Source organism: Scyliorhinus torazame, chromosome 1, assembly GCF_047496885.1.
Source record: "Scyliorhinus torazame isolate Kashiwa2021f chromosome 1, sScyTor2.1, whole genome shotgun sequence".
Taxonomy (NCBI): Eukaryota; Metazoa; Chordata; class Chondrichthyes; order Carcharhiniformes; family Scyliorhinidae; genus Scyliorhinus; species Scyliorhinus torazame.
Window position 1 is genome coordinate 134,929,069 of NC_092707.1, and position 13,637 is coordinate 134,942,705.

The following is a 13,637-nucleotide window of genomic DNA, read 5'->3' on the forward strand; positions in this document are numbered from 1 at the left end:
GCAAGTACTCTCCTTTGTCAGTGTTCCCTTCCTCACTGCCTCATTACACGCTTTGGCGTCCTGAATATCGGCTACCTTAGTTGCTGAACTACAAATCCGGTTCCCATTCCCCTGCCAAATTAGTTTAAGATGAGCAGGACATGGGCCTGGGCAGGCAGGGGGTGGCCGCATGGCGTCCTCACCAGGGCCAGTGTGTACGAGATGCTATGCTCGCTTCCAGGGTCAGCGACTCGGAGGGAAGGGGTGGAGAGGGAGGGGAGGGGGGGTGGGGGGGGAGGGGGAGTGGGGCGGTGGGTGGCTGCTGGCCAGGGGCAGGGAAACCACATCCCAGACCCACACCCCCTCACTTCCCACACTGCCAAACTGCCCGCTTGTACACCCCTCCGTTATCCATACCTGCGGTGCTACGAGCTGGGGGCCCTGGGTTGGCAGTAACAGCGGATCTGGTCCATGGGATGGAGGATGATGACAAACCGCTCTGCGATGATCTCCGAGCTCCACATCGTTTGACAATGTCTGTCTCATGCCCACAGTAGCACCTTCCACCTGGGTGATCCCTGCATGCGACCTGGCCAGTCCATCACACTATCCTGTCGAATCCCTGGGCTGGGGCTGCTGGAGATGGCCCGGGCACCGTTGGGGTGGGGGGGGGGGGGGGGGGCGGGGGGGGGCGGGTGAGCATGGTCCTCCTGCAGGGCCTACACTTGTCCCCCCCCCCCCCACCAGCCAGCCCGGACCAGCCCCACACCCATCAGACAGAGCACTGAGTCAGGTTTTAACAGTGTTAACTGGTGTGTTTCTTGTGCAGAAATATGTACTGTGCCTAGCCCCTAGCTGTGCCAACCTAACTGGTGGCTAACTTTCTGGCCTTACGGGCCCTTACACTATGCCTAGCTGGTTCTCCAAATCTTACAGCAGGAGTGGAGGTGGTTGCTGTGACTCCTGCCCTGCGGCAAGGGTCGCCGCTGCCGCGTGTCTCCTGGTGCGACCTGGCCTGGATGGGCCCAGCCGCTGCTCGGGTGTCCTTCGTGGCATGTTTCCGCCCTCTTCTGCCCGCTGCCCACCAGATACACCAGGCACAGGCGGAGTTGAGTCCCAGGTGCTGCAGTGTTCCGGCACCTCTCCTGTGGGAGTGAGGCACAATCAATTTGACTGGAGACGAAGTTGAATCCAAATTGAGGCTTTATTAGTATCAGATGTGTGGCCTCCCACAGCAGCTGGCGAAATGGCTGCGAGCTGGAGGCCACGCATATTTATACCCCGCCTTCTGGGTGGAGCTAGCATGCAGGGGCCACAGGTGAACCTGTAGTGCAGGTTCTACCGTACAACCTCTAATATCAGAACACAGTGGTTTACCACAGGGTGCCACCAGCACGGGCCCCATTAGCTCCTCTTCCCTTGGAGGGCCCGAGGGCCACTGGGCTACTCCATTGGATGGGGGTGCAAGCAGAGCCTTCCCCTGAGGTCCCCCCTACCACGCTGCCAGTCTTGGAGGCCCGCTCAGTCTCGACCAGAGTCTGCATGCTCGCCTCAATGGAGCACTGGAAGTGGACAACCTACGTCTGGGACTGCAGCAGATCATGCTGCGATTGTGCCACCACCCTATGGGTCTGTGCCACATCAGCCAGTGACTGGGCCACCCTGCCCAATGTCTGCACAACATCAGCCAGCGTCTGGACAATGCCACCGACGTTCCCATCCATGGCCTGCTGTGACTGGGCCATGCTGAGGAGCGCCGCTGCAATGTCCAGGTGACTCTGGCACATGGCTGCCTGTGAGGCAGCAACCCTGACCTGGACTTTGGCCAGACTGCCCAGGCCTTGCACGTGTTGATCCATAGCCGGAACCGTCACCCCCAATGGCTCCATCGCGGACGCCACCCATGCGCTGTCGGCCTGGGTGGCACACATGACCGGCACCACCCCCTGCTCCTGCACATGGAAGGACTCCTCCACCTGTGGTAGAAACACGTACGATGACACCTTTAGACGGTCCGACGCATGCGGCCCAAGGGTTGGGTGGATGGTGGCCTCAATGGCCAGCGACCCAGCTATGGCGGCTGGCATGGGTGCTGGCATGTGGGGCAGGGTGGGGGTTACGGGTGTCTGGGGGAGGTGGGCTAGTGCCAGGGACATGGAGCAGCTGACTCACCCTGGCCGCCCTGAGGAGGTCATGGAGTTTCTTCAGGCACTGCATGCCAGTCCGGACGACATTGCCCATGGCGCTGACCTCCTCTGCCACCTGCACCAAGGTGCGGCGCCTGGCGGCCTTCCTCCCAGGCTCGGGTATAGGGTCATCCTTCTCTCCTCCACGGCGCCCTTGAGGGTGTCCATCTCAGCGTCCCTGAACCGTGGCGCTGCTCTCCTTCCAGCCATCTTGTTGTTGGGAAGGTGTGTGTGGGGGAAGTATTGTTTAAGTGCGGCTGCGGCGTGTGATCCTCATGTGCACCATTCACGGACCCGCCGAATCCAGCACCATTTTCCATGGACTTGATTGTGTTCTACGTGGTGAAGGTACTAGCCCATCGAAAGTAGCAGCTGAATTGATGCAGCTGTTGCGCCGTATTTTCTGTCGTAAAACGCCATGGTTCCCACGCCGTCATCGGCACTTAGCCGCAATTTTGGAGAATCCTGCTCAGGGTATGACATATCAGGGGCGGGATTCTCCGACCCCCCGCCGGGTCGGAGAATCGCCGGGGGCTGGCGTGAATCCCGCCCTCGCCGGTTGCCGAATTCTCCGGCACCGGATATTCGGAGGGGGTGGGAATCGCGCCGCGCCGCTTGGCGGCCCCCCCCGGCGATTCTCCGGCCCGGGTTGGGCTGAAGTCCCGCTGCTGGAATGCCTGTCCCGCCGGCGAGAATCAAACCATCTCTCTTACCGGCGGGGCGGGGGGGGGGGGCGTGGGGCGATCTGGCCCCGGGGGGTGCCCCCACGGTGGCCTGGCCCGCGATCGGGGCCCACCGATCCGCGGGCGGGCCTGTGCCGTGGGGGCACTCTTTTCCTTCCGCCTTCGCCATGGTCTCCACTATGGCGGAGGTGGAAGAGACCCCCTCCACTGCGCATGCGCGGGGACGCCGTGAGCGGCCGCTGACGCTCCCGCGCATGCGCCGCACGGCAAAGTCATTTCCGCGCCAGCTGGCGGGGCACCAAAGGCCTTTCCCGCCAGCTGGCGGGGCGGAAATCAGTCCGGCGCGGGCCTAGCCCCTCAAGGTGAGGGCTCGGCCCCTCAAGATGTGGAGAATTCCGCACCTTTGGGGCGGCGCGATGCCGGACTGATTCGCGCCATTTTTGGCGCCAGTCGGCGGACATCGCGCCGATTGCAGAGAATCCCGCCACAGATTCTGCACATTTCTGCACTATAGGCTTGAGAGCAGAATCTAGACTAACTTTCCAGTACTGAGAACAGTCTTTCAAACGAGACATTACGCTCAAGTTCTGTCTGCCTGTTGGAATTTAAATTAAAAAAAAATATATAGCACCATTCACGGCTGGATGCGGCAGGACTGCAGACTTTTGATCTGATCTGTTGGTTGTGGGATCACTTAGTTCTGTCTATTACTTACTGCTTATGCTGTTTGGCACACAAGTAGTCCTGTGTAGTACCTTCCCCAAGATGATACCTCATTTTTAGGTATGCCCAGTGTTGCTCCTGGCATGCCCTCTTGCACTCTTCATTGAACCAAGGTTGATTTCATAGCTTGTTGGTAATGGTAGAGTGGGGGCAGTGCCGGGCCATGAGGTTACAGATTGTGGTTGAGTACATTTCTGCTCCTGCTGATGGCCCACAGAACCTCATGGATGGCCAGTCTTGAGTTGCTAAATTTGTTTGAAGTCTACATTTAGCACGGTGGTCGTGTCACACAACATGATGCAGGGTATCCTCAATTTTGGCTCCACAAGGACTGTACTGTGGTCATTCCTAACGATACTGTCATGGTGCAAAAGACCCAGGTTTTGTTTGAAAAAGCTCAAGCATTCCTTCCAGTGTTCAATAATCATTCCTCCCTCTACCAATGCTACTATGAATGCAACTGCTGTAGATTGTCTGCACAGCACCAATGACTTCAGGACAGGGTGTTTAATGGGTACTCAGTTCAATGTTACCATCCTACACTGTCAGCCAAAGTTAAAACGACCCCTGTGCATTTTGTTTCTGGCATAACTTTATTAGAATTGATGATAAAAAACAATAAAATTCAACCTAAAAGGTGCAAGATTTGCTAACTTCCAAATCTTTCAATTCAAGTCTGCTCCCCATTTTCTAGCAAGACTCCATTTTCTAGCTGTAGAATCAGAATTAGCTTCAACTCAATAAATATTCATATTTCTAGGCTAAAATAATTGTTTGCAATTCAAATCAATGTTTAAAGAAAATTAAAATATTTGTTGGTAACCTTTCTCTGTTGGTTCTAACTGTTCACAGATCATTGGCCTTTGTCCCTTGACTTCCAGCATTGATGATCGAATTGACTCTTGTGCGTTTCCTTTCTTCTGCCATAAATACTGCAGTCGCACTCACTTATAGCTTCATTGTTTTTCTTCTAGAGAGGTTACTCAGCCATTCATGAAGTGCAGCAGTTTCAATTCACAGCATGGCCAGAACATGGAGTCCCCGATCATCCGACAGGTTTCCTTGCATTTCATCGACGTGTCAAGATTTCTAAACCTCCTGCCTTGGGACCAATGATCATTCATTGCAGGTTAGTGAGCCACAGAAGACCAAATGAACCAAGTAACAGCTTCATGTAGTGGTTTTTGTATTAAAGAAAGAGTGAACTGCTGTATGAAGTGAACCATTTTCAAAGTGTCTAAAAGGAAAGGGTTTCAGGCCTAAGTGTAAAATGTGAACTCTCACTGATTTATCATTAAGTGTATTGCCCAATGTGTATTGATGCTGGGTCAGTTTAGCTCACTTGGCTAGACAGCTGGTTTGTGATACAGAGCAAAGCCAGCAGTACGGGTTCAATTCATGTACTGGCTGAGGTAACCCCACTTTCTCAACCTTGCCCCTCACCTGAGGTGTGGTGATCCTCAGGTTAAGCCACCACCAGTCAGCTCTCCCCATCAAAGGAGAAAGCACCACCCTTTGCCTTCTTCCAGCTAGCCAATTTCTGATCCAAACTGCTAAATCACCCTGAATACCATGTATTTTCTGCAATAGCCTACCGTGGGGAACCTTACCTAACGTTTTACTGAAATCCGTATACACCACATCAATTGCTTTACCCTCGTCCACCTGTTTGGTCACCTTCTCAAAGAACTCAATAAGGTTTATGAGGCACAACCTACCCTTCACAAAACCGTGTTGACTATGTCTAATCAAATGATACCTTTCCAGATGATTATGCATCCTATCTCTTATAAACCTTTCCAAGACTTTGCCCACAACAGAAGTAAGGCTCACTGGTCTATAGTTACCGGGGTTGTCTCTAGTCCCCTTCTTGAACAAGGGAACAACATTTGCTATCCTCCAGTCTTCTCAGCAATCTCCTCCCTAGCTTCCCAGAGAATCCTAGGATAAAACCCATCCGGCCCAGGGGACTTATCTATTTTCACACTTTCCAGAATTGCTAGCACCTCCTCCTTATGAACTTCAAGCCCTTCTAGTTTAGTAGCCTGTATCTCTGTGTTCTCCTCGACAACATTGTCTTTTTCCTGTGTGAATACTGACAAAAAATATGCATTTAGCACCTCTCCTATCTCCTCGGACTCCACTCACAACTTCCCACTACTGTCCTTGACTGGCCCTACTCTTATCCTAGTCATTCTTTTATTCCTGACATATCTATAGAAAGCTTTAGGGTTATCTTTGATCCTACCTGCCAAAGACTTTTCATGTCCCCTCCTGGCTCTTCTTAGCTCTCTCTTTAGGTCCTTCCTTGCTAACTTGTAACTCTCGAGCGCCCTAACTGAACCTTCACGTCTCATCTTTACATAAGCCTCCTTCATCCTCTTGACAAGTGATTCAACTACTTTAGTAAACCATGGTTCCCTCGCTCGAACACTTCCACCCTGCCTGACAGGTACATACTTATCAAGGACATGCAGTAGCTGTTCCTTGAACAAGCTCCACATTTCCATTCTGCCCATCCCCTGCAGTTTCCCTCCCCATCCGATGCATCCTAAGTCTTGCCTCATCGCATCGTAATTGCCTTTCCCCCAGATATAGCTCTTGCCCTGCGGTATATACCTATCCCTTTCCATCACTAAAGTAAACGTAACAGAATTGTGGTCACTATCACCAAAGTGCTCACCTACCTTCAAATCTAACACCTGTCCTGGTTCATTTCCCAGTACCAAATCCAATATGGCCTCGCCTCTCATTGGCCTATCGACATACTGGGCGAAATTCTCCCCCAACGGCGGGATGTCCGCCGACTGGCGCCAAAGACGGCGCCAATCAGACGGGCATCGCGCCGGCACAAAGGTGCGGAATGCTCCGCATCTTTGGTGGCCTAGCCCCAACATTGAGGGGCTAGGCCGACGCTGGAGGGATTTCTGCCCCGCCAGCTGGCGGAAATGGCGTTTGTTGCCCCGCCAGCTGGCGCGGAAATGCGGCGCATGCGCGGGAGCGTCAGCGGCCGCTGTCAGTTTCCCGGCGCATGCGCGGGAGCGTCAGCGGCCGCTGTCAGTTTCCCGCGCATGCGCAGTGGGGAGAGTCTCTTCCGCCTCCGCCATGGTGGAGGCCGTGGCGGAGGCGGAAGGGAAAGAATGCCCCCACGGCACAGGCCCGCCCGCGGATCGGGTGGCCCCGATCGCGGGCCAGGCCACCGTGGGGGCACACCCCAGGGTCAGATCGCCCCGCACCCCCCCTCCCCAGGACCCCGGAGCCTGCCCACGCCGCCTGGTCTCGCCGGTAAATACCAGGTTTGATTTACGCCGGCGGGACAGGCAATTTCTGGGCGGGACTTCGGCCCATCCGGGCCGGAGAATCCAGCGGGGGGTCCCGCCAACCGGCGCGGCCCGATTCCCGCCCCCGCCCAATCTCCGGTACCGGAGACTTCGGCGGGGGCGGAATTCACGGCGGCCAACAGCCATTCTCCGACCCGGCGGGGAGTCGGAGAATGACGCCCACTGTGTCAGGAAACCCTCCTGCACACATTGGACTAAAACGGACCCTTCTAAAGTGCTCGAACTATAGCATTTCCAGTCAATATTTGGAAAGTTAAAGTCCCCCATAACAACTACCCTGTTACTTTCGCTCCTATCCAGAATCATCTTTGCAATCCTTTCCTCTACATCTCTGGAACTTTTCGGAGGCTTATAGGAAACTCCTAACAGGGTGACCTCTCCTTTCCTGTTTCTAACCTCAGCCCATACTACCTCAGTAGACGACTCCTCATCAAACGTCCTTTCTGCCACCGTAATACTGTCCTTGACTAACAATGCCAACCCTCCCCCTCTTTTACCACCTTCCCTGAGCTTACTGAAATATCTAAACGCCGACAACCATTCCTGTCCCTGCTCTATCCATGTCTCCAAAATGGCCACAACATTGAAGTCCCAGGTACCAACCCATGCCGCAAGTTCACCCACCTTATTCTGGATGCTCGTGGCATTGAAGTAGACACACTTTAAACCACCTTCCTGCCTGCCGATACATTCCTGCAACTTTGAAACCTTACTCATGACCTCACTACTCTCAACCTCCTGTATACTGGAGCTACAATTCAGGTTCCCAACCCCCTGCTGAACTAGTTTAAACTCTCCCGAAGAGCATTAGCAAATTTCCCCCCCAGGATATTGGTACCCTTCCGGTCCAGGTGTACACAATCCCGTTTCTAGAGGTCCCACCTACGCCAGAATGAACCCCAATTATCCAGGTATCTGAAACCCTCCCTCCTGCACCATCCTTGTAGCCACATGTTCAACTGCTCTCTCTACCTATTCCTCGTCTCACTAGCACGTGGCACGGGTAACAACCCAGAGATAATAACTCTGTTTGTTCTAGGTCTAAGTTTCCACCCTAGCTCCCTAAATTCCTGCCTTACATCCCTATCCCTTTTCCTACCTATGTCGTTGGTGCCTATGTGGACCACAACTTGGGGCTGCTCCCCCTCCCCCTTAAGGATCCCGAAAACACGATCCGAGACATCGCGGACCCTGGCACCTGGGAGGCAACACACCAACCGCGAGTCTCTCTCGTTCCCACAGAATCTCCTATCTATCCCCCTAACTATGGAGTCTCCAATGACTAATGCTCTACTCCTCTCCCCCCTTCCCTTCTGAGCAACAGAGACAGACTCTGTGCCAGAGACCTGCACCCCATGGCTTACCCCTGGTAAGTCCCCCCTCCCAACAGTACCCAAGGCGGTATACTTGTTACTAAGGGGAATGCCCACAGGGGATCCCTGTACTGACTGCTTCCTTCCAGCCCCTCTCACCATCACCCATCCATCTTTAGTCTTCGGAGTAACTACATCCCTGAAGCTTCTGTCTATGACCACCTCTGCCTCCCGAATGATCTGAAGTTCATCCAGCTCCAGCTCCAGTTCCTAACACGGTTTCTGAGGAGCTGGAGATGGGTGCACTTCCCACATGTAAAATCAGCAGGGACACTGATGGCGTCCCTCATCTCAAACATTCTGCAGGAGGAACATTGCACTGCCTTCCCTGCCATCCCCTCTAGATAAAACAAGAAAAAGAAAGGAAGAGCTTACCTGATATTCACTCAACCCCTTAGGTTAGAGGAGGTGGAAGGGTGGGGGACACTACAAGTGTAGTGTCTCGGGTTTAGCAACTGGCCAACTTATATGCAGGTACTAACAAATCTTCCCAAAAATCCCCACGGCCGACTTCCTGCAGCTCTGAAGGTAAGTTTTTAAAGAGGTAAACTTACCTTCCCGACAGACCCCTAGCCACTGCTCCCGCCGAAAATCTGAAGCCCTGTGTATCACTTGGCTCCACCCAGCAATGACCTCATCTCCCAAAATGAAAAACAAACTACCTCTACAGACTAAAAGTACATTTAATTCCCAGGGACTTTCCCCTTTCAAACCACAGTGTATTTGTCCAGTCTGAAAACCCATATTCCTTTGTTCAATTTCACCTTCTGCCTCCTAGAAGCTCCCAGGCCTTTTACAAAACAAAATCAATTTTTAAAAACATGACCACTGCAGTCAAACAGTTATAACCTTAGGTTTAGAACCATTAAATTGTCCCAATATTTAGAATACTATTCCTAAAATCCTCAATTTGTCACACCTCTCCCCTTAAAAAAATGAACCTGCAAAGCAAACAGACTTCATTTTCTAAAACACTTTTAACGTTAAACATTTCTTAAGATTACATGCAACTTGTACTCTATAAAATATTTCATTTTACATTTTTAAACAGGCAGTCATCCACATGAATATGGATGTTTGTCCATTTTAGTCTTCTCACACATTACAGTCATGATTAAGCATCAGCAATTGCATTTTCTCTTCCTGCCACATGGAGAATTCGTAAATGAAATGGTTGTAATAATGAACTCCATCTGAATAGTCTTGCATTTTGAGTTTTAAATATGTCCAAGGATTTTAATGGATTATAGTCTGTATATACAATTGTGTCAGATAAATTATTACTGATATAAATGTTCAAATATTGTAACGCCAAGCCCAAACTCAATATCTCCTTCTCGATGGTTGAATATTTCTTTAGGTGAATGTTGGGTTTTCTGGAAAAATACCCAATTGGTCTTTCAGTTGCTTCGTCGTCTTCCTGCACCAGTTCAACACCAATATCACTTGCATTAATTGACACCTTAAATGGCTTGGCATAGTTAGGTATCATCAACACTGGTGCGGTAATTAAAACAGTCTTCAGATTACTGAATGCCTCCTGACATTCTGACATTTACTGAATTATTTTATGTTTGTTTTTGAAGTTCAGTCAGTGGAGCAATCACATTGCTGGAATTTGGCAGGAATTTCTGATAGAAACCACTCATTCCCAGAAATCTCAGACCGTCTCTCCTAGACAATGGTATCGGAAATACTCCAATGGCTTTTTTCTCCACATTTCATGGAGCCATCTGACCATGTGCAATTGTAAGAAGGTGACAAGAGCTTTTGCAAATTCACTCTTAGCCAAATTTACCACCAATCCAGCTTCCTTTAACTCATCAAATAATTTATTTTAATGTTCCAAATGCTCCTTCCATGTTTCACTGAACACCGATAAATCATTAATGAGTACTGCACAATTGTTTAGACCTGAGATGACATTGTTAGTTAATCTTTGGAATGTTGCTGCTGCATTCTTCATTCCAAATAGCATGACCTTAAACTGACACTGACCATTTGGTGTCACAAAAGCCAAAACTTCCTTCAACCTGTCTGATAAAGGTACTTGCCAATATGCTTTTCACAGTAACTTCATTGCAGTGTTAATTTAAGCCTACTTGTGACAATAATGATTATCAATAAGTTTGGTAATAAAATGTGCTTGTCCTATCTTTACGACAAAGTCTTTCAAATGAGGAATAGGGTACAAATCTGACTTTGTAACTGCATTGACCATTCTATAGTCCACATACATTTGTTGTGTACCATCTGGTTTTGGTACCATGACAATCAGTGAGCTCTAATCATTTCAACTCACTTCGATGGTATCCTTAAGCATGTTGTCAATCTTCTTTTGTACCTGTGCTAACTTTAAAGTATTGAGGTTGTATAGATGTTGTTTAATGGGAATAGCATTTCCTCCATCTACATCACGAATAATTACTTTCATATTTCCCAATTTATTGGGGAGGTTTTAAACTAATATGGCAGGGGGATGGGAACCAGATTGGGAAGTTAGAGGTCAGTAAAGAGGCAGCAACTAAAGCCAGTAAGGTACTAGATAATAAACTCAATGTGACTAAGGGGAAGAGTAGACAGGGAAAAGATGATGAACGCAAAGGGACAGGTAGTCTGAGGTGCATTTATTTCAATGCGAGAAGTGTAGCAGGTAAGGCAGATGAACGTAGGGCTTGGATTAGTACCTGGGAATATGATGTTATTGGTATTACTGAGACTTGGTTGAGGGAAGGGCAAGACTGGCAACTAAATATCCCAGGGTATAGATGCTTCAGGAGGGATAGAGAGGGAGGTAAAAGGGGTGGAGGAGTTGCATTACTGGTCAGAGATGATATCACAGCTGTGATTAAGGAGGGCATGGTGGAGGATTTGAGCACTGAGGCACTATGGGTAGAGCTAAGAAATAGGAAGGGGGCAGTAACATTGTTGGGACTTTACTACAGGCCTCCCAAAAGCGAGCGTGAAGTAGAGGTACAAATATGTAGACAGATTATAGAAAAATGTAGGAGCAATAGGGTAGTCGTGATGGGAGATTTTAACTTCCCCAACATTGAATGAGACTCATGTAGTGTTGGAGGCGTAGATGGAGCCGAATTTGTAAGGAGCATCCAGGAGAGTTTTTTTAGAGCAGTATGTAAATAGTCCAACTCGGGAAGGGGCCATACTGGACCTGGTATTGGGGAATGATCCCGGCCAGATGGTTGAAGTTTCAGTCGGTGATTACTTTGGGAATAGCGATCACAATTCCGTAAGTTTTAGAATACTCATGGACAAAGACGAGAGATGTCCTAAAGGAAGAGTGCTAAATTGGGGAAAGGCCAAGTATAACAAAATTCGGCAGGAGCTAGGGAATGTGGTTTGGGAGCAGCTGTTTAAGGGTAAATCCGCATTTGAAATGTGGGAGTCTTTTAAGGACAGGTTGATTAGAGTGCAGGACAGACATGTCCCTGTGTAAATGAGGGATAGAAATGGCAAGATTAGGGAACCATGGATGACGGGTGGAATTGTGAGACTAGCTAAGATGAAAAAGGAAGCGTACAGAAGATCTAGGCGATTTAAAACTGATTAAGCTTTGGAGGTATATCAGGAAAGTAGGACAAATCTCAAACGACCAATAAAGAGGGCTAAAAGGGGTCATGAACTATCTTTGGCTAACAGGGTTAAGGAAAATCCCAAAGCCTTTTATTCGTATATAAGGAGCAAGAGGGTAACTAGAGAAAGGATTGGTCCACTCAAAGACAAAAGAGGGAATTTATGCGTGGAGTCAGAGGAAATGGGTGAGATTCTTAATGAGTACTTTGCATCGGTATTCACCAAGGAGAGGGACATGACGGATGTTGAGGCTAGGGATGGATGTTTAAATACTCTAGGTCAAGTCGGCATAAGAAAGGGTGAAGTTTTGGGTATTCTAAAAGGCATTAAGGTGGACAAGTCCCCAGGTCCGGATGGGATCTATCCCAGGTTACTGAGGGAAGCGAGGGACGAAATAGCTGGGGCCTTAACAGATATCTTTGCAGCATCTTTGAGCATGGGTGAGGCCCCGGAGGACTGGAGAATTGCTAATGTTGTCCCTTTGTTTAAGAAGGGTAGCAGGGATAATCCAGGGAATTATAGACCTGTGAGCTTGATGTCAGTGGTAGGCAAACTGTTGTAGAAGATACTGAGGGATAGCATCTATTCACATTTGGAAGAAAATAGACTTATCAGTGATAGGCAGCATGGTTTTGTGCAAGGAAGATCATGACTTACAAACCTAATAGAATTCTTTGAGGAAGTGACAAAGTTAATTGATGAGGGAAGGACTGTAGATGTCATAAACATGGACTTCAGTAAGGCGTTTGATAAAGTTTCCCATAGCAGGTTGATGGAAAAAGTGAAGTCATTTGGGGTTCAGGGTGTACTAGCTAGATGAATAAAGAACTGGCTGGGCAACAGGAGACAGAGAGTAGTGGTGGAAGGGAGTGTCTCAAAATGGAGAACGGTGACTAGTGGTGTTCCACAGTGATCCGTGCTCAGACCACTGTTGTTTGTGATATACATAAATGATCTGGACGAAGGTATAGGTGGTCTGATTAGCAAGTTTGCAGATGATACTAAGATTGGTGGAGTTGCAGATAGCGAGAAGGACTGTCAGAGAATACAGCAAAATATAGATAGATTGGAGAGTTGGGCAGAGAAATGGCAGATGGAGTTCAATCCAGGCAAATGCGAGGTGATGCATTTTGGAAGATCTAATTCAAGAGCGGTCAATGGAAGAGTCCTGGGGAAAATTGATGTGCAGAGAGATCTGGGAGTTCAGGTCCATTGTACCCTGAAGATGGCAATGCAGGTCGATAGAGTGGTCAAGAAGGCATACAGCATGCTTGCCTTCATCGGACGGGGTATTGAGTACAAGAGTCGCCAGGTCATGTTACAGTTGTATAGGACTTTGGTTAGGCCACATTTGGAATACTGCGTGCAGTTCTGGTCGCCACATTACCAGAAGGATGTGGATGCTTTAGAGAGGGTGCAGAGGAGGTTCATATGGATGTTGCCTGGTATGGAGGGTGCTAGCTATGAAGAAAGGTTGAGTAGATTAGGATTGTTTTCGTTGGAAAGACGGAGGTTGAGGGGGGACTTGATTGAAGTCTACAAAATTATGAGAGGTATGGACAGGGTGGATAGCAACAAGCTTTTTCCAAGAGTGGGGTGGTCACTTACAAGGGGTCACAATTTCAAGGTGAGAGGGGGAATGTTTAAGGGAGATGTGCATGGAAAGGTTTTTACGCAGAGGGTGGTGAGTGCCTGGAACGCTTTGCCAGCGGAGGTGGTAGAGGCGGGCACGATAGCATCATTTAAGATGCATCTAGA

The 13,637-nt window shown here is 49.5% G+C and overlaps 1 protein-coding gene across 1 annotated transcript in view; it reads left to right on the forward strand.

Annotated features, from left to right (window-relative positions):
• The window catches only part of LOC140417302 (receptor-type tyrosine-protein phosphatase U-like), a 1,277,635-nt gene that overhangs the window by 1,066,800 nt on the left and 197,198 nt on the right, over positions 1-13,637 (forward strand). Inside the window, exon 24 of the mRNA XM_072501194.1 lies at positions 4,546-4,700. Coding sequence (XP_072357295.1) covers positions 4,546-4,700 — 155 coding nt within the window. The remainder of the gene's footprint in view (positions 1-4,545; positions 4,701-13,637) is intronic.